Source organism: Thunnus maccoyii, chromosome 24, assembly GCF_910596095.1.
Source record: "Thunnus maccoyii chromosome 24, fThuMac1.1, whole genome shotgun sequence".
Classification (NCBI taxonomy): Eukaryota; Metazoa; Chordata; class Actinopteri; order Scombriformes; family Scombridae; genus Thunnus; species Thunnus maccoyii.
In genome coordinates this window covers 15,016,380-15,043,498 of record NC_056556.1, presented here as the reverse complement: position 1 = coordinate 15,043,498, position 27,119 = coordinate 15,016,380, and the positions used below count along the sequence as shown (strand labels likewise).

At 38.5% G+C, this 27,119-nt stretch overlaps 2 protein-coding genes across 4 annotated transcripts; one reads left to right on the top strand and one right to left on the bottom strand.

Moving 5' to 3' along the window:
• Positions 1-70: 70 nt before the first annotated feature.
• On the bottom strand, positions 71-9,229 carry clic5a (chloride intracellular channel 5a). 2 transcript variants are annotated; one of them, XM_042404742.1, is made up of 6 exons: positions 9,059-9,229; positions 3,289-3,398; positions 2,372-2,497; positions 2,181-2,287; positions 1,900-2,081; positions 71-1,805 (listed from the first exon to the last, which is right to left on the bottom strand). In XM_042404742.1, the coding sequence occupies exons 1-6, from the start codon at positions 9,209-9,211 to the stop codon at positions 1,641-1,643; spliced, it is 843 nt and encodes a 280-aa protein (XP_042260676.1). In that variant the 5' UTR covers positions 9,212-9,229; the 3' UTR covers positions 71-1,640. The 2 variants fall into 2 exon arrangements, with proteins under 2 accessions (XP_042260676.1, XP_042260675.1); XM_042404741.1 differs by lacking the exon at positions 9,059-9,229 and adding an exon at positions 5,965-6,238.
• A 943-nt stretch (positions 9,230-10,172) lies between these two features.
• Positions 10,173-20,749, top strand: enpp4 (ectonucleotide pyrophosphatase/phosphodiesterase 4). 2 transcript variants are annotated; one of them, XM_042405301.1, is made up of 8 exons: positions 10,173-10,262; positions 13,532-13,769; positions 14,246-14,539; positions 14,779-14,883; positions 16,512-16,710; positions 16,952-17,125; positions 17,293-17,562; positions 18,870-20,749. In XM_042405301.1, the coding sequence occupies exons 1-8, from the start codon at positions 10,231-10,233 to the stop codon at positions 18,971-18,973; spliced, it is 1,416 nt and encodes a 471-aa protein (XP_042261235.1). In that variant the 5' UTR covers positions 10,173-10,230; the 3' UTR covers positions 18,974-20,749. The 2 variants fall into 2 exon arrangements, with proteins under 2 accessions (XP_042261235.1, XP_042261237.1); XM_042405303.1 differs by lacking the exon at positions 10,173-10,262 and adding an exon at positions 10,894-11,233.
• The last annotated feature ends 6,370 nt before the right edge of the window (positions 20,750-27,119 follow it).

Genomic DNA, 27,119 nt, shown 5'->3' with positions numbered 1-27,119 from the left:
CCCTTGTAAGGTTACACCACATTCATACATCAGTGAGACAGTTTCCAGTGAAAAACCACAACTCACAAGCTCAGTCTCTGAGAAAATAGATTTATTATTCAAATAAGCGACATATACACAATGCTTTCATGGTTCTAATCATCAGAAAGAATGTGTAGTTGAGCGACAGTCATTTACAGACATATTAAGTTTATATTATTATCACACAGCTCTATGCGGCAGTAGAAATCCTTTGATGACATCAATAATTCATATTCATATTATATTCAAACATATAATTTACTGTACAGACGTAAAGAGCTGAAGGCGAAGGAGAGCTTGATTCCCACTAAGGCACCCATGATTAAAATGACTTCACTACCATCAATGTGTACTAAATCACAGCAGCAGGGGTAAACTTCATTTTAGTGCTTTTTTTGTTCATTACAAGCTGATTTATGTGATTAATTGTATAGTTTTAATCTGTGAGACTGTGACCTTTTCAGGAAAGAATTGACAGTATTGTATATGAAAGTGAAGACTGAGTTGTAAACTGTGGTGTGAGACTAAAAAAGTAAGGAGACTGTATTTTAAAAGGGAAGGTAAATCTCCAGTATGCAGTTCAAGCAGATCATATCCCAAATTTAACGGGTCAAAACAAAATGTTTATTACCTCGATAAGAAAAAGGAGGGAGAAAGCACATCTCTCGTCTACAAAGCTGACAAGGCAAATTACTTTGGCTGAAACACATTCTTTCCAACAACACTGTCTATTAATCTGACCCTGCAATGTGATAATACAACCTACAAATCACACATAAATCCACAGAAGAAAAAGAGGGCATGTAAAATACGGTAATCAAACTCTGCTTTATGCATCCCATTATTTCTAGTATATCTGTAGAAGAAAATGATGATGGGAAACTATAAAGACTTACTTACTATAAAGTAAAGTTCAGGGAGAAAACAGATTTTTATTCTTTCCCTTAACTTTTGACATCTTTAATTAACTGTTCACTAACGTTAAAAAGTGTTGATCAGATCAGACTTTTTTCATTTCTAACATAACACTGTTTGGCTGCTTAGCTTGCATACTTGTTCATATCTTCAAACTGTACGATTTCACTTTTAGCGTTAAAAGAGAGGCTTTTAGGATGAAGACTAATCAATGTGTGTTGTTATGTTATACTGTTTAATCCGTCCCTTACACTTTGCCCTTGTGTTTTTGGTTTTGAAAAGACGAAAATATTGACAACTCCTACATCCAAACTCTTTAAATGCCAAGTATTGAGCTTGACAGACCTGCTGTGCTTACTTACGATTGGACAATCAATGTTAGAGGGCGGGGTTTAGCAAACGGTCAATTGCAAACTTTAGACTTTTTGTCTCAAAAAAAAAAAAATCACGTTATTTTTTGAGAAATGACAGCAGTATAATCATCATAAACAAACTATTTTCAACCTCTTCATAAAGTGTTATTACAGAGGCATCAGAGTGGAGATGGAACACTGCACCTTTAAAAAAAAACGATTAATCAGCATGTTTGTATTTAAAATTACAAATCCTTTGTGTAGAGTGTATGTAATGTGTGTCAGAAGTATGATTTATTAGATTTTTCCAAAGGACAGACAGGAACAATAGTGACTCTGTTTTGTGATGATTCATTTCCCAAGCCTCTTAGCTACATCCTGATAGGCTAGCTCGATTTCCACATCAGCTGCGCACGTGTTGGTGAACTCGTCTCGGCTGTAGGCGTTGCCAAGATAACGCCACACACCTCTGAATTCAGATGGGATGTCATAGTTGCGATATTTCTTCGTTACCACCTGGCGGAAACAAGTTATTGTTGTAAGGCTGTCAAGGCCAAACTCATATGATTAGATCAACCAAACCAAAATGAACCAATTAACCAAAAGTTACCTTGACAACATGGAGTTTAGGCAGAAGGTTGCAGTCAGCCAGTGTAAGTTCATCCCCATCCAGGTATTTACGGTTGGATTCTCCATCACCGCTGTGGCGTCCTGCTTGAACCTCTTCAGGTAGAGGACTCATCAGATACTCATCCAGCTTAGCCAATGCCTTGTTCAGACTTTGTTCTAATGCTGAAACACACACACAGGTCAAAGGTCATTAAAGTTGATAAACCAGTGCCTCTGTTTGGATTATAACGCTTACTGGATGCATTTATGAAGTGTGCTTACCATGATTTTTATCTGGCATGGTGTTTTTAACGTAAGCTGAGAACCTGGCAAATATGTTGTTTCCTGCTGTGTTGGATTCACGATTCTTTGCTGCAAGCTTTGCATACCTGAAGAACAGGATGTTAACATTGCAGGCATTAGGATGTTATATTTATTATATCTGCGTGTGTGGATTTGTGTGTGAGGCCTACTTCGGTGGAGCAAGAGTCGCCTCCAGGTACTCCTCGATTTTGTTGACGTCAGTGAGGACCTCCCCTTGGAAGGTGAGGAAGGGCGGGTGCGTCCCTGGGGCCAAGTTGTGAAGGTCAGCCGGTTTCCTAATCAGAGTGGAATCATTTTACAACCTCTTCCATAAATCTGTGGTGTGAATTACTATTTCAATATCAGTGATACAGTTGTCATTAAACAAATGGTTCTTTTTTCTATATCACCAGCCATGGTGGCTGTTGCTGCTAATGCTAACCACCATGGGCCTCGTTTCTCAATAACAACTGCTCTTATAAATGGAGTGTTTTTAAATGTGATCCTCGGGGAGGTTTTTCATTACCTTCATGTGTTTCTCAAAGCGGCAATTGCAGCCAAAGCATCCCCACCTTAATTAAATGCACATATTAAAGCTGCTCTGAAGCTTTCTGTTAGCTGATTAATCAAACAGTAAGTTATGGGATTTTGTGTTGGGTCGAGAAATATGAAACACACACGCAAAGAAAGACTTTTTTTTTTTTAAATTTCATAATGAAATAAGCATGGATTTACCACTATGCAAAGCTACAAACTGAGCCAGGGTATAAAATTACACAAAAGACCCCACTATTCCTGAATTACTTCACTGACTTACTGCATATTTCTAAACATGTCTTTCATTAAGTCTGAAAATTCTGTCACTTTCACTTACATCATTTAACTCATTGCATTCATTGTCAATTATAGCAGCTTAAACAAGCACTTTTGTAAATATGTTTCATGTTTTTGTAGCCTCGTAAAGACTGAGTCGATTAAAAATGCATTAATAAACATGTGACTTATACACTTAACTGTGTAAAACTAGAGCTATTATTTATTCTCTACCTTCTAGTCTTTCAGTGTTATAATATTATTTCATTATTACCTCTTGAGGTCAACAGTGGTGACATTGAAGACCACGCCCTTCAGCCAGAGGATCATGAAGAGGCGCTGAGAGAACGGACAGTTTCCGATGCTCTCCCCATCACTCCCAGCCTACACACACACACACACACACACACGCACACATATGAACATGATGAGACACTTATACTGCTACAGAAATGGAATTCAGAGCTAAGTTCAAAACTGAACTAGTGTATGTTTGTGATGCAGCAACACTTTCTGGAAGCCTTCATATGCTGACCTTCTCATACGAGCACACACACCCATACAAACCGCACTAAAACAGACATACACTGATTCGCACAGCACGCACTCCTGACAAACAACTGAACAAGTGCGCAATCAATCAATCAATTAAATCACACACGTTACACAAGAAGAAGTAGTGGGTTTGAGGCATCTGGTGATATGTTTGTGTGTGTGTGAGTGTGTGCACACATTTATAATTGGCAACTGATCAAACACAGTAAGAGGTTGTTTGCGTGTGTGTTTGCATGTGTGTTTGTGTGTGCAAAGCTGCAACATGACACTGTAATGAGACGCTGAGTCCAACATGAATAATCCACACTGCTTCCATTAGCCGCTTCACTGCCCGTTTGGACTTCTGGTTCCTTCATACTGTGGTAGCGTGCGTCAGATATAGAAATCATAGATCTTTCCTGTCATAAGCAAAACCAAAGAAACACACACACACACACACAGACACGGCACCTGGAACCTATGTATGAGCTGCTTTTCTCCACTTTGTTTTAAGATTCTGACCCTGATTTTCTAAAATTCATAAAGAAACGAGTGCATTTTTGTTGCATTTGTCACAGAAAACCCAGATTTTAAAAGTTTAAACAACCATACGTGTGAATTTGCATGGTTTGTTTTTTGTTTTTTGCATGAGCACATCTGCTACAACTCAGTTCTTTCAAATCAAGGCTGAAGACTTTTCTGTTAGCAGCTGCCTTTTATTAAATCAAGTAATTATTCGTTTCTTACACCACATTGTAACTTTTATTCTTGTATTTTATACCAGTCTTATTCTATTTTAGCTTATTTTAGCTCTTAAATGAATGTTTAATTGTATTTAAATGTCCTTTTATAGTGTGTTTCTTTTGCACTTTGTCTCGATGCTTTTAATGTTTTATGTGAAGCACTTTGAATTGCCGTGTTTCTGAAATGTGCTATATAAATTAACTCGCCTTGTAGCCGATTTATTAGAAATCACATAAATGGATAACCACAAGCTAACCACTCTGTAAACCATGCTGTTGTGTTTAAGAAATTTGAAGGTATCATTTCTACTTTTCCATGCAGCCATTACTGCTTTCATTTCAGCAAAATATAAAAGTCAATGAAGTCAAAAAAGCAGTAAGTGTTCCATTACTGTTATGTGTAGACGTTTTGGATCAGTTGCACTATAACTGCTTTACCATGCAACCACATTGTGTAGCATGCATTCAAAAATGGTCAGCAAAAATGTTAAGCTAAACGTTGCAAAAACACTGATATGGTCCTTAAGAAAGAGGAAACAAACACATACTTTGAGCATCATTAATCTCCACCATCACTGCAGCGTACGTGACAAAATAAGGTTGAACTAATGGTTAAGTTATTTAAAGCTCAACACTTTCTTGCACAGAGTTAGATGAGAGAAATGATATACCACACTCATATGTACTCGTATGTACTCATATGTATTCATATGTACTCATATGTACTCTGTACGTGAAATATGAAGATACAGCCAGAAGCCAGGTAGCTTAGCTTAGCATAAAGACTGGAAACAGTGGGAAACAACTAGCTTGACTCTGTCCAAAGATAACAAAGTCCTGTCGTCAGTTGAGGTTGCCAGGAAATCAGCTATTTCTTGCATCCTGCCAAGAAACAGTCTGGCACATAACTCTCTGTGAAACCACAATATTTTAACACTTTGGTTCTTGTGTGGGTGAAACAAATGAGATCATGTGTTAATTTGTGAGTTTTAGAAGTGCTGGTAGGCTAAGCTAACAGAGTAGCTTCAAATTTAGCATCCAGACTTGACAATGGTGTTGATTTTTTCATTTTACTCTCACAACTCTCCCACAATATCAAACTATTCCTTTAAAAGTCTCATTTCAAAAACCGAACAGATGTTTTTCATGATGAACATGTCTGAAACTTGCCTTATAAGTAAACACACATTTTAATGAGTGCACAATACTGTCACACTCCCATATTAAAAACAAATATCTACTGGCTATATTCATTAAAAGGCCTTAAAATAAGAGAGCAAGATGTTAAAACTGTGCGCATTACTGCACACATATTGTATCATAACTTCAGACTAATTTAAAGCCGTTGTTCTCAACACTGAAAGGACTCCAGTAATAATTCAGTAGGAGAGAGAAAGAGAGAGATTGTCTATGCACGTGGGTGTCAGGTTCACACACGGAAAATCAGCACGCAACAACAACAACATGGCATGCACACGCTTAAAGGAGCCATCCCGCAACACACACACACCCTCAATAGAGTACAGATTCTATAGTGTGGATGAGTTTGCAGGGTGAAATAGTGAAGTTTGTAGAGAAATGTCACTTAGAAGTGAAAAAAAAACTGATCTAGTATCAGCTTGTGATGTTCACACACAGGCCTGTTCACACACGCTCACACAAAACGCCCCCACCTTGACAAACAACTCGATGTCAGGGTCCTTGTCTTCCTCAGCTGTAGTATCCGTCATGGTCAAGGAAAGCAAAAATGCTCTGCTTGTGTTTTTTTGTTTCCACAAGTGTGTAGATGTATGTGCGTGTGTATGTTTGTGTGTGTGTGACCCGTCTCAGTTTACGGCAGATTCTACTCCAGGTCCATTCGGTGAAGTCTGCTTAGTCCCATAGCAGCTCTGTCAGAGTGTCAGCTGAGGACGAAAGCCAGGGAGAGAGAGAGAAAGAGTGTGTGTGTGTGTGTGTGTGTGTGCTTGTGTGTTAGGGGTTCAGTTTGTACCCATGCCCTCAGCAGCGGGGCGTGACAGTGTCGGTCAAAAATAACCCCTTTGGGTGGGGTGGGATGGGGGTGTCCGTGGAAAGGAGGAGGGAAAGGGCAGATCATGTCACACAAGGGTGCCCTGCCCCTCCCAGCTCTTATAGCTCTGATTGACAACACAACCGGGTGACTTTAAATCATCGAGAGTCATCATCTCTTCCTCAGACTCATCAACACCCATGGGTCCCTTTTTAGGAATTCTCACTCTATGACTTAGCTCCTTCACCCAACTGACTCCCAACTGACTCTTCAGCTTCTCGTCAGAGTCAAATATGATGGAGTTTACTGGCAGCTTGGATAAACATACTGTAGTAAACTTTTAAAGTCCCCATAAAAGAGGGAAAAAGAGACATAAAGTTTTTGAACATAAAAAGAACCGTAAATTGAAGTCAGGTAGTTTTATAGTCCTCTGCTGCTATGCATCTATGCAGTTATAGCATCCCTACTCTGGTTACCACAAATTTTGATATTTTCTAAAAAAAAACTTTTACTGTAAAACACAAATTGTCCAGCATACTATATGTAGTGTACATACTGTATCCTCAACTGGTTAAATGATAAATCTGATTGATCTGATCTGTCTTATTCCTCTGTATCATAAAGCTTCATTGTTGTCCAATAACTATTGAAAACAACCTGATTAATGCTGAAAATGTATTCAACTCTCTACTTCTTCTATGACAACACATGGGTGCTAGAACTTCTACATAAATACATGAAACAAACAAAAAAGTCTGCATACCGTGATTTATGCTAAAAATATTATTAATGCGCAGATGTTTCGTGCCGAGCCCTTCCTCAACGTGCTTATTGTCAGACATAAGCCCACACGCAGGTGGGTGTCATCTAGGCAAACGTGGAGGGAATAGAGACAGACTGCTTCTCCAGAGAGAAGCTTTTTGAATTTTTTTTTTTTTTCATACTCTTACACCTAATGGTATAATGAGGATTTTTTCTTTGGCATGTTCCTTGTAAAGGTTTTTTGTGACATTTTTCTTTTAAAGATTCACTGGTAAACCTTGTATTGTTGCTATGTTACTATTATGTGTTTTTGGGGGGCAGTTCCTGGTCCTGTTGATTGTTACACCAGGTGTATCTTGTTGACTGATTAGTCTAAAGCCTATATGTCTATACGCCACCTGCATGTGGTCTTATGTCTGACAATTAGCCCACTGAGGAATGAGGAGGTGCATTAAACAATATTTTTAGCATAAGTCATGGCGTGCAGACTCAGTTTGTTTCATGTACTCTATTTCATGAGTCTTCATGCTTATAATTTGTCTAGAAACTATTAAAAACACTTCAGTGATAGGCATTTTACATCTTCAGTAGGCACAGATGGGCTTGGGGCTGTGAGCCACGCAGGCTGGGGAACTCAGAGTACAGAGAGACAGACTAACACAGTGTCTTTTCATTTGGATATGTTAACAATAAAAAATATTTGAATATCACCAGATGTATCCTTTATCAACTTATATAGTGGAATGCAACTTTAGATTAATTTGGAAGCGTTAAAATTAATAATAATATACAGTATAGTGTCACAGATGACAATTTCAGTCATCTGCCTACTCTTTAGTAGAAAAGACTTTGACATATTTTGATAGATGGAAACATTTGCTGGGGGAAATTTTAGTGCTAATAATATTGAAAAAGTGAGCTACTGCAATGCTATTGTAAATGGTGAATGGGCTTCATATATAAAGCGCCTTTCTAGTCTTGCAACCACTCGAAGCGCTTTACAATACATGTCAACACTCACCCATTCAAACACTTATTCATACACCGATGGCAGAGGCTGCTACTTCAAGAAAACATTTCACAAACTCAGGGATTTCTTTTATGAGGTGTGTGGGCACTCTCCAATGACCTCAGTGTTATATTGATATAATTTATGTTGCTGCAGTTTCAAAGTGTCAGATTTATGATCCTTATATACTCCTGCGCAACTGGACTTTAGTGTGGAACGTGCAGATTATGTAATACATTGAGTTAATGTGTTTTTGTGTGTGGAGGTTTAATGTTATAGATAGATAGATAGATAGATAGATGAATAGATGGATAGATTTTCCAGGAAGTCGACTAATCAACACACATGGTATAATGCAAACACACACTGATACGCACTGACACACACACACACACACGCACACACACACTCACTGGGAAATCACATGTCCATGTGACAGGAACCATCCCCAACTATTCCAACACTGACTCAGAACATTCTTGTCAGTTCAACTTATATTTAGAATCAGAGTAACTCCTGCTAACACACTCACACACACACACACACACACACACACGCACACACAACTTGACATGTACACCTACAAATAGACGTGTGTGTGTGAACAGCACAGTGAGTGTATAGTGGGTGCAACAATAGGACATAAAATCCAACTCTGGATGGATCATACATTCCAAACACACACGCACACGCACACGCACACACACACACACTAGGAGATACTCACTGACCTTGCACACTTGTTCTTGATCAACTGATATGAAAGTGATTGTGAGTGAGTTTTATGAGGCCTGCAAGATAGTTCAAAGATGTAGAGTTTGTAATTTGAGCATGCAACTGTGTGTGTGTGTGTGTGTGTGTGTGTGTGTGTGTGTCTTTGTGTGTGTAATATATGTGCGTACACACAGAAACACCACAGAATGTAACTAAACTGAAATCAATCATCTTACATAGTTTAAAATCAACTAACATGGCATTTCTTCCCTACCTTAACGTAAAGTGTGACTTCCATTTCATCCTTTTCAGACTTTGGCTCCTCTTTCTCAGAGGCTGATGAAGAAGATGATGATGAAGATGAGGATCTGCGTGATGAGTTCCTGCTGTTCTCCTCCTCCTCCTTCTCTGGCGACCTCCTCCCCATATTCAGCTCTTTGCTGTTCACCTTTACCTCTGTCTTCTCTTCTTTCTCGTCCTCTTTCTCCTCCTTCCTACTCAAGTCCTCCATCTCCCCTTTCTCTTCATCTTCAGAATGTGAAGAAGACGAGGAGGATGAGGAGGAAGAGGAACTGCTTCGCCTCTCCTTGAAGTCGTCTGGGGTCTCGTAAACGTGCTCGTCAGAAGAATCCATCCTGGGTGAAGAGGTCAAATGGAGGTTGTCTCGAGACAGTGGAGCGAGTCAAGGTGTGAAACAGAGTGACTGTGATGCCAACAGCACCAACCTTATCAAGGAGAAACCCAGGACTTTGGACAGGGCAGGCAGTAAGGCAATGCCAAGAAAAGACAGCGGTGATCTTTAAAGGAGAGTACAACTTAGATAGTCTAGTGAGACAATACTGCAGCTCAAAAATGTCAATTACTCAATGGCTATGGGCACATAGCCATCTTTTAAAGGACCATCTTCAATATTTTTAACCAACTACCAAAAAACAGAACATGAAAGCAGGGACAATGCAATTCTACATTTAAGGAAACAAAAGACTCATGAGCAAGGTTGTTGAATGAGAAATAATAAGCAATACAACATAAAGTTCTTGCATTTAGTTTGTTGTTTTGAAGTGAACTTTTGAGGGTTTTTTTTTGTTTTTTTTTTACAAGTATTACACCAAAAAGATAACATGTTCAAGACACTGCCTCTATTACCACACTGCTTCACCATAAGATAAAAACTGTGATGGATTATCTCATGCAAGTTTCAGGTCTGTGTGTACAGAAAGTAATGATTGATTCTTTTGAAAACAGGCTTTTGAAATTGGTATGCTTTGTGATGGGCTAATACATGCAAAACCAACAGTACAGTTTTCCTGCATTTTGAGGCTTCATAAGATCACATGTTGAAGCACCATGTGCATTCTGTGTGCAATACGAAAGTGAAACTCAGGCCTTGATATCACTTAGTTGCTGGTTAACTGTGAGCCTTCTACGGTGTAGGAGGACCATAAGATGGATATGGCAGAATGTAACACCCACCAAAGGTCAGTATAACTATATATTCTTGTAGTTTTCTCATCATGCTGATAGTGATTGAAGATTGTGGATAAATCAATTTAAGAGTCATGTAAGATCGCATATGAGGAGGATTCATGAAATTTCCTGCTGGTGTGTGAAGGCTTATGCCTCTGCCAAAGCCCTTTTTGATTTATCTTGTGTAGTGTAGTACCTTAAACTTGAGATCAGTTTGTATGAAGAGTTGCATGCAAGTGTGGAGTTGCAATGCAATGCTGCAATGTAAAAAGTGAGAGGCATTGTGGTGGAGTTGGTCATGCACTTCTAATCTAGCCTCATTTACCACAATAGTATCTCACAGAGGTATGTTTAAGTGACTTTACTAAATAACTGGATTAACAATAGTGTGCTATTCTACTCGTATGTCAAGCTAAAATTAGTATCATGTACAAAATGAGAATATTTCGTCATTTTTAACAAAGGTGCAAAAGCTATTGTGTTTCTTGTATTTAACTACATCCATGCAACCAAAGAACCACTAATACTTGTCCCGCCCCCGAAAGTCTGAACGCTGATTCGCTGCTTGAACTGCCAATTTAGTCAAGGCGTCACTACGTTAAGGTAAACGCAATAAGAGAGGAAGTGAAAGGTGACGTGACGTCAAAATTAGAGCATGATATATTTTTTAAACGTATAAACGAAACCGTTAATGCGTATTGCTGTGTTTCTCTTAAAAGAGAATAAGACAGTGAATATCTGTGGATATATAAAACCAAATTATAGATAACTACACATCCGTATTTTGTATTACGGTGCGTCATATTTCAATGAGGGATTTATTGAGAAATTTCTCACCGGAATTTGCTACAAATTATCTTTGCTAGCTCGACAACGTCTCTCGTCATTTTGAGGAAGTTCATTTACGATGTTGTTGCGTAAATAGATTACAGGGAAAAGTTATTGAGCGCTACTGTGTTGGAGGACACCTGCCCTGTTACAGGTAACATTACGAAATTGACAGTTTTTATGTGGACGCTGTCATTAGCAAGCTAACCGCTGCTTCTACTTGCAGGCTGCTAACAAGCTGCCCTGCTGATAGTGAAAATAACATGTTTCTCACTCAGTTGATATCATCCGTTTTTCGTTTTACTTCTGCTTTGTCTTTAGTGGCTATTTATGCAATAATTAATGACATTTCCTCGTTATTCTTCGTCAAATAATAGAGGCTTCCTGCTATTTATTTGACCTGTCCGTTGGCTGTTGAACAGGTTTCAGGTTTCAGTTGGAAGTCAGTTGCCTTGTTTACTTAGAAATGAATCAACAATTAGGGAAATATAAAAACACATAATGTATGTAATAATAATGTCTTTGAAACTGTGTTAAAACTGTGATGTGGTTGAGACAGATGCAGAATTAATATTGTAATATTTATGCCTCTAACATGAATTTATTAGGGCTGCAACTAACTATTATTTTTATTATCGATTAATCTGCCCATCATTTCTCCATGAATCGATTAGTTATTTTGTCCATAAAATGTCAGAAAATGGTGAAAAATATTGTTCACTGTTTCCTAAAGCCCAAGATGACATCCAAGAACATGTCTTGTTCTATCCAAAACCCAAAGATATTCAGTTTACTGTCATAGAAGACTAAAGAAACCAGGAAATATTCACATTTAAGAAGCTAAAATCACAGAATTTGGAAATTTTTTCTTAAAAAAATGACTCAAAATGATTAATTGATTATCAAAATAGTTGGTGATTAATTTAATAGTCGACAACTAATCAATTAATCAACTAATCGTTGCAGCTTTAGTGTATATGTCGCAGGTTATTCAATGTTCAGAATAAGGCCGTGTTGTTGGATCTTAGAAAAATGTTCACTTTTGGTGTCTTATTCAATTTCTGTCATCCTAAGCTTGCACCACTTTAGTTGTGATATTCACAAATTAGATTTTACTTAGGTAACTTTATGAGGTTCTTCTATGGCAGATGTGGCAGACTAAAAGCCTTAAAGACTTTATTGAAAGCGAATTAAATCAAATCGAGAGGCGAGAGAGGGATTCAATGTCTCTCTGTCTTCCATTCGTTTCCCAGCTGTGCTTGTAGTCAATCTAATTTCTTTAGATTTACTCCCAATTTCACGCATCTCGGAGATCACAGCTTGTGATCTTTGCTTTTGGAGCGGCTTAACTCTCTCATTTTAAAAAGCAAATAAGAAAATGATATTTGATAGAAGCGAGGGGAATAGGAAGCTCCAATTAGGACAGTGATCACACTGTGTAAAAAACTGTGGGTGTTTGTTTGTGAAATAAACTCTTTTCAGTCTCACAGTCTTGTGTAGCTGTTATGAAAATGCACATTTAACTGTGTCAAACCAAGCTTGAAATGTGCAGTAGTGTCTTCATGTCTTGTAATTTGATGCATATGAAACAGGACTTTGATGTGGGACATACAACATGAGCAGGAATCCAATAATTTCAGTATCAAGGCAGTGAACAGATTGAGTTTATTAGATAATTTAAGATTGCATATGCTTCTGAGGCGTGTTTCTAATGCACTTGATTTAAAAAGTCATCTTTGATAACAACATAAAGCAAATGTTTTGAAGGAGAGGAGGGACGGAGGATTCTCTTTCATGACAGAATGTGTGAAGGAACAAAACAAACTTTCCATTTCAATAAAAAAAAGGACCACAGCCTTTACCAGTAAACATTGACCCACCATCCCCCACCTCACACTAGATGGTATCACCATGAGCAGCCGTTGTAACCACATCAGTAGTAACAGAGCTGTTGAAACTGACATGTTACCAGCATTTAGGGACAGTTCTCAGTTTCATTTCTTTGTAAGCAAAAGTTGGACACCGAAGAATGCTTTTGGCTTGAAGATAAACTGAGAGTTTAGAATCCAGTTTAGCGATGTGAAACTCAAACTCGACTGTTTAGGTTAGCGATTACTTAAAAGAGCTGATTTAGCTTTAGAGCTTTTAGTCTTTCTTGAGGAATTTCTTTTTTTTTCTGTTTCTGGTGTCATCACTTTGTTCTTTGTTAGATCCTTATATGGATTGTTAACTTCAGATTCACTGTTCTCTGGTTCCCTTTAGACGGCAGTACATTATTAGATTGAATTTGCACCTCTCTGCATTAATCCCTCAAAGATATATAACTCTTTCATCAATACTAACTCCTCAGGTATTATTTGAAAATATGTACATGATGTTATAGTTAAAGTTAGATGGCTCAAATTGAAAGAGAAATGAGCATTAACTTGTGTTTCTCTTTGTATCTCTACAGGATGTTACTTAAAATACTGCTGGGCTTCCTGTGTGGTGTGCACTCTGTGGTGACAGAGAACAACACGGCTGAGCAGGCTCCTCTGCCGCTGTTGCTGGTATCATTCGACGGTTTCCGAGCCGACTACCTGCAGAGGTTTCCCATGCCAAACCTGAAGCTCCTGTATAGCCAAGGGGTCCTGGTGGAGCAGCTCACAAACGTCTTCATCACCAAGACGTTCCCTAACCACTACAGCCTGGTAACCAGCAGCATGTGCTGTTCTTAGCGTGATAGACTGCCGATGAGATGCTTGTCTGAAAACATTTCCTTCCAGCTGTTTATCTGATAGTGTGAAGAGATTAAAATGCATACTAGCATATGTGGTAAATATGTATCTGTTTGTATCAGCAATATATTTTATACTTTTATCTTAATTTAGCAGGTTCCCTAGGGAACCCCTAATAAAAATCTGAACAAAAACAATAGGTTTCCAACACAGCTGGTGCTTAGACCCCTAATAATTCAACCATTATAATAAAATGTAGAAGCTTTGATTATAGAAGCCATGAGGATAATAATACAAAGGCAAATAAGAAATGATAAGTCATATCTGAAGTTAATGAGGCGTTTTAACATTTGAATAAAAAGGTAGAATAAATTCAAATACACAATATTAGCATAACAATGAGTTATAGCTATCATAAGAAAAGCAGTAACGTTTGTTGTGGTCTCCAGGTGACAGGGCTGTACGCTGAGTCTCATGGTATCCTGGCCAGTAACATGTACGACCCCATCAGCCGCAAGAGCTTCCACGCTGGCAACGACACCGACCCGATGTGGTGGAACGAGGCGCGGCCCCTCTGGGTCTCGGCCCTGGACTCCGGCTACAAGACAGCAGCCATGATGTGGCCCGGCTCCGAAGTGACCATCAGCAACCACACGGCGACACACTTCTTTCACTACAACCCGAATGTGACGTTCGAGCAACGATTGGGGAACGTGACAAGCTGGATGTTGGGAAACGGGACGGTAGAAAAGTTACTTTACTAAGCTTACCGTTACATTTAATGTATTAGTTACAAATATATTTCACTGTATTTCCACTCCTTTTTGTTTTCCCATTAATGTCTTCCAAGGTTTCCATTTCTACTTTGTTCGCTGCTCTAAAACTTAGCTGACAGGACTTTGGTTGACATTGCAATGCTTGAAGTCTGGAAGGGTGAACAGCTCTTGTCTGACATTCTGTATGCTATGTCTCATTCCCCCAGGAGCAAGGAGTGATGTTTGCAGCTCTCTACTGGGAGGAACCTGACCGGTCAGGTCACATATTCGGCCCTGACAACACCACTGCTATGGCCAAAGTTCTGAAGGAGGTACAGACTGTGGAAGTTTTGTTTTTTTTTTTTTAACTCAGAACCTCAGAGGAGTTTGCTTGAGCCTGGTTTACAAAACTAAATGTCCAAAAGACACTGTTCTAAAGGAAAAGTTTGCAAGTATATGTCATACACAACTCTAATAGAGATCTTTCTCCCAGTGGACATTCTGACTTGTCAAACACAGTTGAAACTATAGTATGTAAGTAAGCCATCGGGTTGCTATATGAAGTAAGGAGCTTGAGGTAAAGAACAGCTCACAATGTGAAGTGGAGTTTTTTATAGAAGTCTCAGGTCACCTCGAAATCTCCAATTGTTGTTTTTTAGTAATTTTTTGGCATTTTATGTATTGATGGCTGAAAGTAGATGAAGATAGGGAATGAGGGGAGACAGAGATGGGGGAAAAAAAAAAAAGATCTGTCCAGGTGTTAAAATATGGTTTTAGTCAGTTTAACCAAAGGTTAGGTTTTGTTTTCTGAGAATACCTTTGGGATGTTGTATAGTATTGTTGTATTAATTAATCATTGTACGTTTTAGGGATTGTTATTTTTGAAAAATAGAATCTCCAACTTTTAATAAATAATCAAATTAAGCAATTTTTGGCTCAGACAGGAATCAGACTTTTGGTAGTAAAATATTCATACTAGCACATTTTACATTAACACACACACACACACGTATGTGTTTTTGGTAGGTATTGCCACTCTGCCAGTGAAACTGGAGTAACAAGTTGTGAAATTATGCACATGCAATTTTCATGCTCTGCAGTAACTTTCAGCATCGTTGGCTGGACCAGCCTTATAATGTCAGTTAAGGGTGGGGCGGCTGCTCTGCAGGTGCGCTCAATTTGACTGTAATTGTGGTAACTGGGCGGAGATAAGCCTTCTGAATTTGCACCCAAAATGTAGAGTGAAACAGATGAAAGAGCAGGGGGAGTTAACAGATAATTAGAATAGTTATAATTAGAATTAAAAATAAGTTCTCTTTCAAAGCAAACATCCCAAGATATGAGTGGAAAGTATTGTTCTTGCAACTGCATTTATAACCTTTTTTTTTACTCAACTTACTTAGCCATGTCATGTACTATTTGAGTACACTTTAACAACAAATATTACTGGGGCCACTACAGAAAATAGCAGATGAACCTTTAATATCCAGGAATTCACATTATAGACACTACCGCTGACTATCCCTGTAACAAATTAGCCACAGTTTCACATTGACCATACACAGTCCTCCAAGGTTTTGACCTTGTCTTGTTTGAATTTTGTCTTGATCTGGTCTTATTACCTGTCAGACTGTTTGGTCATGTGATGTTTATGTATCTCTCTGCAGCAGAGGTTCCATCTGTGAATTTTTATATGAATTATATTATTGAATTAGAAAAGCTAAATTAAAGCAGCAGGTTTTAGTAGCATTTCCTCAGTGCAATTAAGTCTGTGCTTTTGCTTGGCAGACATGTTTATATTGATAAATGTGTAATAAAAATGGAAACGTAGCTTAGGTTTGGCATGATTTACTGAGTCAGCTCACTTGAAGGTTAATCTCATTTGGGTATAACACCTTTCACTCAGAATTTGCTTGATGGAAACAGTTATTGATGGCTATGTCTGGTTGCATGTGATCAGGTTGATGACAACATCGGCCTGCTGGTGTCTGAGCTGAAGCGGACAGGCCTCTGGGGTCACATTAACGTCTTGGTAACCAGTGACCACGGCATGGCTCAGTGCTCGGCAGAGCGTCTTATACAGCTGGACACCTGCCTCCACCCCGACAACTACACACTGGTGGACCTCTCACCCGTCACAGCCCTCATCCCAAAGAAAGGTAACCAGGCTCACATCAGCTAATGTGAGATGAGCTAGCATACAAACAGGCTTTCTTCGATGTACCTAATCATACATCTGTTGTCGTTATCCTAAAGAAAAATAGTGGAACTTTTATTTCCTGTATAAAAACATAGATAAAGCTTGATTAATTTATGATTATCAGGGTGAATTAGAAACAATTTGTATAAGAAGTCCAAATTTGCATCTTCTTTCTTTAGTAATGCCTTTTCCTGTTACAGACCCAGATACCGTCTTTGCCCTGCTGAAAAAGTGCCACGCCCACATGACGGCATATTTGAAGAAGGCCATTCCTGATAGGCTGCACTACCGGAACAACCAGCGCATCCAGCCAATCATTCTGATTGCTGACGAGGGCTGGACCATAGTGCGGCAAGGAAACAAGCTGCCGAGATGTACGTATCTTAATTCATTTCTGTCTGTTGTGCTCCTAAACTGGAATAGTTGGAAATCTTTTCAATAAAAAAGTCAGCTGTGATTTTTGTTTTTCTTCCACTCTTCACAGGCTGGCTTTTGTTTTATTAAATAAACAGCTCTCTCTCTCTTTCCTTCCCTCTCTCAGTGGGTGATCACGGCTATGACAACTCCTTACCCAGCATGCACCCCTTCCTGGCAGCGGTGGGGCCCAGCTTCCGTCAGGGCTATCGAATGAGCAGTTTACAGAGCGTGGACATTTACCCGCTAATGTGCCACCTGTTGTCGGTACCCCAGCAGCCCAACAACGGTACCCTTACCAAGGCTCGATGCCTGCTGGCTGCTGAGACCTGCTGGGATGTCCCACTGGTGGTTGGCCTGGTGGTGGGCGTCCTACTGGTACTCACTACAATTACTGGTAAGTGCGAATGATTGCAACAGTATATTACTTACTGTTTATTACTTCTCAAGGAATAGTACGAGAGCAGAAGCAGTGAAATGAGAGCAAGAAACATAAAAGTAAGCTATAAAAAGGAGATGAAATAATAAAATGGGTAATCACAGTGTCATTAAAAATACAGTCACCCTTTGTGACAAGGTGAGATTTTGCAACCACTAGTAGGACTTTAACAATGTGCCGTTAAATCCTCAAATCAGTTCTTAAACTGACAGGTGACCAGTGAAGAGCAGCCAGGATTGGTGTTATGTGATTGCTTCTCTGAACAAATGTTAAAAGCTGGCAGCAGCATTTTTTTTTTGTGTAAAACATCTTTGGATGTTTCGCGTGCTGAGACTAGAATTAAGTCCTACACAATAATCAAGTCAGAGATAAATGACCCAGTCTTGCTTGGATGTCCCAGTCACCTTTAGTCACCTAAGCATGGAATGACAGCTCACGGTTAAAAAAACAAACAAAAAAACTTAGATTGTGGGCTTCATTTCTAACATTATTAGATGAGGCACATAGACTAGATGTGAAACTGCAAGTTTGAATTGTTTTTTAAACTTCAGCAAGGCAGGACATAACATCGGTAAATCGGTGGCCTCACACTTTATCAGGACATACAGTTGCATATCATGCACATTACAATGGAAGTCGATGTTATGTCTATGCATAATATTCTTGAGGGATAGCATGTAGATAGAGAATAAAAGGGGACCTAGGATGGACCCCTGAGGTACCCCATAAAAGAAGAGGAAGCATTTCCAACCACAACAGAGAAGGATCTGTTGGACAGATAAGAAAGAAACCAGTCTAGAGCTACATCACTGATGCCAACACTGATGAAGACATTGTGTTCTTCTGTGTCAAAGGCTGAGCTGAGAACAAGGAGAGTTAAGATACAAGCTGTAGGCCATTAGTGACTTATACCGGAGCAGTTTCCATCCTGTGAAGAGGATTAAAGCCAGATTGGATTTTTTCCAAAAATCTTGGAAGTGGCATCCAGAGAGGACTTTTAAGAAGATAAACAACTGCATTTTTAAAATTGGAGGGAAAATGCTGGTAGACAGAGAGCAAGTTACAAACTCTTGAAGTACTGCTTTTAAAAACCAAGTGGGAATGCAGTCGAGCAGGTGCACGATTGTGATAGTGCAACAGTAAGCTCCAGGGCTGAGGTTGAGTTTGAGGTTTTGAAAGGTAACCCTTAATCCCTGATGTTTCAGCGTAAATGTACTGCGTGTCTCCAGCTCATCAACAAACTAGAAAGACTTGTTTTTCTACAGTTCTATTCAGGTACCTGAGCCAGCGCCGCCCGTCAGGCCCCCGGCCCTTTCAGAGGCTGCAGGTTGACTATGACGACGATGACGACGACCCTTTGTTGGAGTAAATCAGTCAGAGCCGGTCATCACACACTAATCTGTGTCACCTGTTCATACTCCAATAGGTACTTGACATATTGCACTTTACTCACTGAGGCCGTTGGCCAAGCTTTCACTCCGGCATGTCTGTATGTGTGTGTTCATGTGCACACACACATGCTGTTTTAAAAGCCTTTAGGTCTACTGACACATGATTCTTCTGCTGTGGATTTGTACACTGGTATAAAAAACAGATGTAAGAAATGGTAAATACTATAGTTTTCATTAACTCTCCATAATGTTACTGTTGTTAAAAATCCTGTTACCAGAGATGACTTGAACATAAAACAAGAAGCCAGTGAAGTTTTGTTGCACAATAAAATTAGTTTCTGAGGAGATATTGAAGACTTTTTTGGTGAAAAGATGATCACATTGAGATTATAATTTTATTCTGGGAGATTAAAAAAGAGACTTTTGTTTAATATACTGATTTAAGAGATTTATTTTATGTCGCTTTAGGAATTTTGTTTCTAGATGTGTTTGTATTTTTTGTATTTGTTGTGTTACTTTTTGCCAGCAGAGGGCGCCAATAGCTTATTTAAGATTTATATTGCATCTCACTGAGATCCTGTTTCATGAAGAGGAAAGCTTTTATGTTTTTTAGCTTTAATGAACTTTATTGTTCAGATTACTATATCTACTCTGTGTACTGTTACTGTTTAGGTTTATTTGTTGCACTGATACCTGAGTCTGACATCATCTAAATAATGCTTTAATTTCCCCATTTTATCCATATTCATATTCATATTATATTCATCCATAAAAATTTACATTTGAAATTGGAATTTATACATTTTTAATATTAAATTATATCATAAAAGGTAATAAAGACTATAAATGTTACAGTAAGAGGAAATGGTGTTTTGGAGATTTCTATGCAAATTGTTCACTAAATGTAGTTGTCCCAGGTGTTCATTCTGTTCTCATAGTATGTATATGAATTATACCAAAGACAGTTCATTTGTCCAAAGACGTATTCACCATCTGAAAAAGAGACATTCTTAAAGTGGGATTTTGTCTCTCAATGAAAGGGAACTAAAGCAAAATAATAGTTATTATCAGTATCAGGTAGGATAGTTACACACTGGAACACCTAAATTTTAGAAATATTACAAGATCAGATTCAGGTCGTGATTTTTAATGTTCCAAACTTGGAAAAAGCATTTCGGAGTCCATTTTTATTCACTGAAATTTGGGCTTTTTTTATGCTACAGGTTTTGCTCAAGGTTATATTGATATGACAGCCGGGTGTTTTTCAGGGATCAGGTCTGTTGATGTGCTGCTGAAGTAGTGAGTAGTTGACTGTGAGAGTGTAAAGGATACGTCTGGTTATATTCTATATGTTTCTTACTGTCAACGAATCCCATGAAACAGGCAAAACTAACAATGAAAGAATCTACTAACAGTTATTGTCGGTGTAGTGAAAATATCTTACACCTCTGTGCCATAGAGCTCAGTTGTCTATTTATAACCATTAAAACACATCGATCTGTCACACCGCTGCTCTTGATGACATGTTCCTTCATGACCATAAACACATACACTAGATTATTCTGACTCAAGTTAACATGCACTGTCCTGCTGCAAAATATTCACTAGAACACCCAAATATGTACTAATCCGCAGCTGAAGATAGTCCCCAACAAATTCAGTTTACTCCTGTTTGAGTCATGTTTGCTAAAAACTAAAGTGCCAAGCAGCTTTAGGTAATGACTGAGCCTTTTTTTTTTTTTTTTTTTTTTTTAATGAAACGTTGGGGTTGAGTGGTTGATTTTGGTATTTTCATGGAATTCGTTGACAGTAAAACTGCAGAATATCACCAATATCACCTTATCTTTTAATGCAGTGCACATGTATACACTGTTCATGTATTTATTCATGTGTTTGTGTTTGTAACGTGCCTCTGGCTGCTGAAACGAATCACGAGGAAACTTCCATCCACACTCATGCCATGTTCTGTTCTTTGTTCTGCACGTAGCATTTTCTTCAACATCAAAATGTAAAATTACTTACGCTGCCTTGATATAATCACCATAAACAAATGAGACAATTTGCAATGACTCACTCCAGCAGTAATGTCATTGCTGGTATGTTTTCTAATTCAGACCATATATCCCATAAACACTGTTGTTTGCTGTTTGGTGTTGCAGCAAATTAAGTGACACATTTGATCCAGTGACCAGGGGTAAAAACGTAGTATAGTCTTGACAAGATGGTCTCACTTTTATGGTGATCATATTTATCATATTTATGTGTGTTTGTGATGTTAAAATGCTACATGCAAGCTGCGTTTTTTTGCACTCTATTTCTGTTTGAGCCTTAAAGGTACTGTTTTTAGTTTTTCTAGTTTTGAGAAGTGTAAAAAGTCCTTTTGGTACTATGCAAATCCTGCTTGGCCTGTCCAGAGATTTCAGTGGTTTAATGAGATTTTCCAAAATGAATAAAGCTGCTTGGAAATTGTGAAAAACTTTTGTATTGTGGTTCATGTGACATCCCCTCACATCACAAGTGATTAAATGGAAAGGAAGAGCGACACACATTTGGAAAAATTAATTTATATTCCTTTATATTTTTTTTTTCTCCATCGCAGTCACAACATTACAATGTAATAAAATGGTAAATATATAAAATCAAACTCAGTACTGACACATATACATTTCTGTATCGTGTTCAAAACCAAATGAACTGTACATGTTTTCATTTATATCTGTTTTATATTTTTAAAATCTGTCATAATTTCTATGTAGTCATCTGTATTATTGTAAATCTTTGTCTCTTCACAGATAAATAGACTTTATTTTCAGGAGGTATTGTAACAAAAATAACACATTTCCTAATGTTGGCCACCTAGAGCCATTGAAAATATCATTCAACTCTTCCCCAGAATGTTTTTACACTATCGTAGACACAGAACACAACACAAACCGGAGATACACAAACGTGTGGTCTCGTTTCTCTCCCGTTTAGTTTGTGGTTGGTCAGACATTCGGTGTGAATTTGGGAATGCCCCCAAAGACCAGGTTCCTGAATGATGTTTTATGAGCTGACGCAGGAGCGGTTTGAACACGGTTGATGACAGCAGCCATCATTCTTAACGGTGAAGTTGTGAGATGTTCGCCAGACAGCCCCTGCCTGCTCTCAGTAGAAAATAAAACTGCAGGACGGCTGGTTTTGTTCCTCTGTGGCCATTTTCAGCCCAAAGTTTGAAATATGTGCTTATGTATAATACTTTTGAGCTGCACATCGCAGATTCAACCATCTTATCAAGCTTTTTAATCACATATAGAGTCCAAAATGTCCATTTGAACAAATATGTGACTCCTAAGTTGCCTAATTTTCCTTAAAGGGTTGTTTCACCCAAATTTCTTTCCGTATCCGTAATGGAATTTCATTTGTTGTGCTTCATATTTAGTGTACAGATATGGGAGTTGAATCAATCTTTCCATCTAACTCTTGGCAAAAAAGCAAATAAGCGTATTCCCCAAAATGTCATATTTTGTTTCTAAAACATTTTTTGAAAACAAATCTCATCCAATTGGTTTATTTTTCACTTGTTTGAATGCAAAATATCAGAGATTGAGATGGCTTTTCTTCACTGAATAATTAAAAACTATCTTTAGTCTTTAGCAGCAATGTGAGTCAGATGTTAACTGAACCAGATCTTGCTAACGGCTGTCTGGCAAATCATCTCCAAAAACTTCATCCTGCCTACAGATCTAATATCAGTGTGCTTATACTCAGGACAACACGATGGCACAGACTCCTACGAAAACACAGTTTCCAGTCAAGCCATATTTTTCTCTTTCGTCTTACATTCTGGATATTTATAAAGAACATTTACTATCGGTACATTTGAAAGAGCCATCTAAGCAAACTCATCGAACATAGATCAAACTGAGGAGGATTACCAGAAAAAGGTATTTACAATCAAAATGCCAACCACGAGAAAATAAAAGCTACTTTTGCACATTGAAATCTCTAAATCTACTTTTTTTTTCCAAGCTGAAGAACACAGTAGAAAAGCATGACGGCAACAAAATAATAGCTCATTGTACATCATATAGATACATCCACATTAAGGTTTAGTTTGACCCTGCCCTGTGCTTATAGTAGCCAGACCTGAGTCAAATCACTGAAATCCTTCCTGCTCTTTTTCCATGATTGAATGTGAGTATTTGTGCCAAAACAACCGAACCTCTTCAGTTCTAAAAGGAGAGGATTTCTATCGTAGTTGTACTCAGATCTGGTAGAAACTGGTCTGAGATCAGAAACAGCTTAGCGTCTGGCCTCGAGTTCTACAAAACTATGATGAGTAATGATACTTTCACAGCTCTGGATCAAGCGAGTGAAACTTTGGCTAAAAAAAAGCATATGAAGCTTTACTGACACACACACACACATTCACACACACACGCGCACGCACACTCACACACACACACAGCCTAACCACAGGCCTCATATGCTTTGCAGACCCTGATAGTGGAACATTTATGTGTTAATCCAAAGGACAAAAATAACTCCGGTTTTAATTTTCACAATCGGATGCACATTCCTCAGTCGGGAGGTTGCATCCATCTCAGTTGTTCTCAAGTTAAAGGTACGTTACACTGTTTTTTTCCCCCCTCCCGACCGTTTTTATATATCAAGAGACAAATTCTTAATGAAGTCCATAAAAATGATTTTGCACCAAATTATTATAAACAAATGCAAAAACTCTCAAAAAATGTAAACAGATGGTACAGATCGGTGTACGTCACGTTTGCACTGTTGCACATTAATACTAGAAATTAATTAATACATTATAGTTTCTGCTTCCTTCACCTCCTCATTGCAAACTAATAAAAAAGGCAAATAAATAATAACAAAACAAGCAATACATGAGAACAGTGATGTGGTTTTTTTTTTTTTTTGTAAAGATTATCCAAGCCCAGAACCTTTCTGTCTGTAACCTTGCATAGCTGTGGATATGTAGCCATACAATAGTGACAAAACACTGGATTTCAATTTCCTGCAGAGCAGGCCTGGCTAAGGCTCTGGTTACAAACTTCTCATTTGTAGCGGTGCAGACTCGATTGTAGACCAGAATGTGGATCCAGGCATTTTGTGACTGCTGAGTGATATGAAGCGTGATTTGAATTGAAAACAGAGGCTACAACTGAGTCTGAACGCTGCACATAAGAAGCAAGAATGTTTCCGTAACAAGAAATACTGTTTTTTTTTGTTTTTTTGTTTTTTTTTGGTTGTGTCAGACCTGATTTGGCTATGTTACACCTGATCTCTGATTGGCTGGAGTTGAGGGTGCGAGGGGTTATGGTTTGGGTCAGAAAAGGTCAGAGGTCAGTGCTGGGTGGTGGGGGGGGGGAAGCTAGTGGGACAGCTGCTCTGGATCTCAACATAAGTCTCCCTTAAACAACCCTGAAGCACATACGAAGCTGTGACTCTTCAAACCTTTAAGCCTCTGCAGTGACCGTTATTATTTTCCTGGGAGCTCAAATCTAGAACATTCATGCAAGAAATTCACAAGCACGATCTGTGAGACTAACACAAAATGCCTGACTGTGCTCTCTAGATGGCACATATACGGTTTGTCGGACGACGTGCTAACACAGTATGCTGTTTTCCTTTGCTTTAAAGCGCTGTGCTTTGACATTAATGTGCTGTGCATGTCCAAATCAGAGTGTACCAAAAAAAGTAGCACCACCCTCCTAATTTTCATCTTTTTGCACAACTCAGTTATCTTGGAAAAAAAAAACCTCCACTTCTGTTGAGTGGATAAGGCATTGTAGCTTTTTACTGTATGTGTCACCTAGTTTCACAAAGACAGAAGGTGTTGCTGTTTTTATGTACACTCTCTACATGAGGAGATTGATTGAATTACACTACTATTCAATCAATCTGAATGTGAAACACTCAAATTTTCTAAACATATTTGGCTAAATTCTTCATATCATATCACTGTAACCACGACTATACAAAAACCATCCAGCTTTACTCAATAGCACCATATGAATATTGTTCCCAAATTATAAAGGGGTAAGGGATCATTGGATATTAGTGTGTGAGTGTGTGTGTAAGTATGTGTTCAAGCGGTGAGGTAGGGATATATCCCATGTTTTTACACTACTTTTCACTTTGTGGTTGCATGTGTGTACTAAGCACATCTCCCTGTTGCGGAGGAAAACCCTGTCTGTGTGTGTGTGCGTGTGTGTGTGTATATGTATGTGTGTGTGTTGTGAGTGTATGTGTGTGAACTAAGCACATCTCCCTGCATCAGAGACTTGCATAGCTTCTGCAGGACAGGAAGAGCAGTTGTCCATTTGGACGGAGCCTTTGGCACAGCCTCGGCCGATAACTGAAGGCAGTACTGAAGTTGCACCATAGAATTCAAAGAGACAATCTGCCCTTATTGCACCATAAGTACATGTGTGTTTCATATTTGCACCATATGAAGTGGGATTAGCAGCCAATTGACTCTGTAGCTTGAGTGTGTTGCACCATATGAACACCGATGCTGCTGCTTCTGTTGCACGTTCGCATCTACTAAATCTGCTTGTCATTTTGCAGCAAATGAACTGATTTATTTTTTATTTGACTACTGTAGCACCACGGAAAAGTAATGTAAGCTCACTCCTTGTTCACATTGTTCAAACTTAAAGGGATACTTCAACATTTTTTGTGTTAGCCTCCTTTTTTTTTATCTGCCGCATTGTGATGAAAACTGATAGGACTTAAAATAATCAATCGCCCGTTGAGCATTTTTTAGATTAATCAATTAATTGTTTAGTCTATAACAACGGTTCCCAACATGGGGGTTGGGACCCTTTCAAGGGTCGTAAGATAAATCTTACAAGATGATGAACAGGATAGGAAAGTTGCTGCACAAAATTCAGTTTACTTCTTTATACTTTATTGCAATGTTTGCTTTATTCTCACATGAATTATTGAATAATTTTATTTCTTCAAGCCTCTAAAGATAATTCAGACATGTCCACTGGTTATACTGGTAACAACCAGTGGACCTATGTAACCATTGATGAGGGGTCACAAGCAGACATTGCTTCGTTTTAAGGGGTCACAAGCCAAAAAGATTTCAGATCACGGGTCTATAAAATGGCAGGAGAAAGAGAAAAATATGCATTACAAGTTCTTAGTGCCCAAGTTGACATCTCCAAATTCCTTGTTTTGTCCGAGCAACAGTCCAAAATTCACAAGTATTCAATTTATTATGATATAAAACAGAGAGAAGTATCAGATCCTCATATTTGAGAAGTTGGAGACAGGGCATTTTTGCATGATTACTGACTTAATTATCAAAACTGATGTCAATTAACGAGCCAATCGACTCATCGTTTCAGCACTTACTAAAAGACGAGAATAAAACTCCAAAATATGTTAAAGTACCCCTTTTCACACGCTTTTTGCGCTCAGCTCTACCACTAACATGGGACCGCAGAAAACTGGCCACCACACGGTGTTAAGGCGGCCTTCTGACGGCATGTGATTTCAGGAGTTTCAGCGTTCCTGTCGACGGCCTGATGACTGATATCTTGGCTCATTTGTTGTCGCCTGCCAATGTAACAGCTTGGATTACAGGGATAAACAAACAAAAAAATAAATAATGAGCCATACATCACAGCTCAGCCGTGGGTGGCTTTGTAGGAGTTGATATTGGACGTGTTACAGGAGAAGAGAAATCATCGAGAGGGTTGTGACGATTGAAGTCCAAAACTGTTTTATATCAGCTTCAGTGGCAGCACCCTGTTAGCGTGGGACCAACATGATTAAGACATCACACACAGAAAAATGTAGTAGACATAGATCAAATATTAATAGTCATGCATTTGCTCTTTCTGTTGAAAATTTGGAAATGATTTCTCATTTTTGTCACTGTCTAGCAAGGTAAACCAGCCAGGTTTTTTTTTTGCATTGGCAACTGTGGACGGAATAGTTAAAGAAAATTTCACCACCCAGAATCCCCTCTAAGCATAACAGGAAATGATGGAGAACTTGTCCCTTCAATTTTCTTTCAGAATTCTTAAAGGATTTCAGATTTTTCTCTGTTTTTCGGAATTTAAAATGTAACAATATTGGAGATCCTCACCTTTTGTCTGCTTT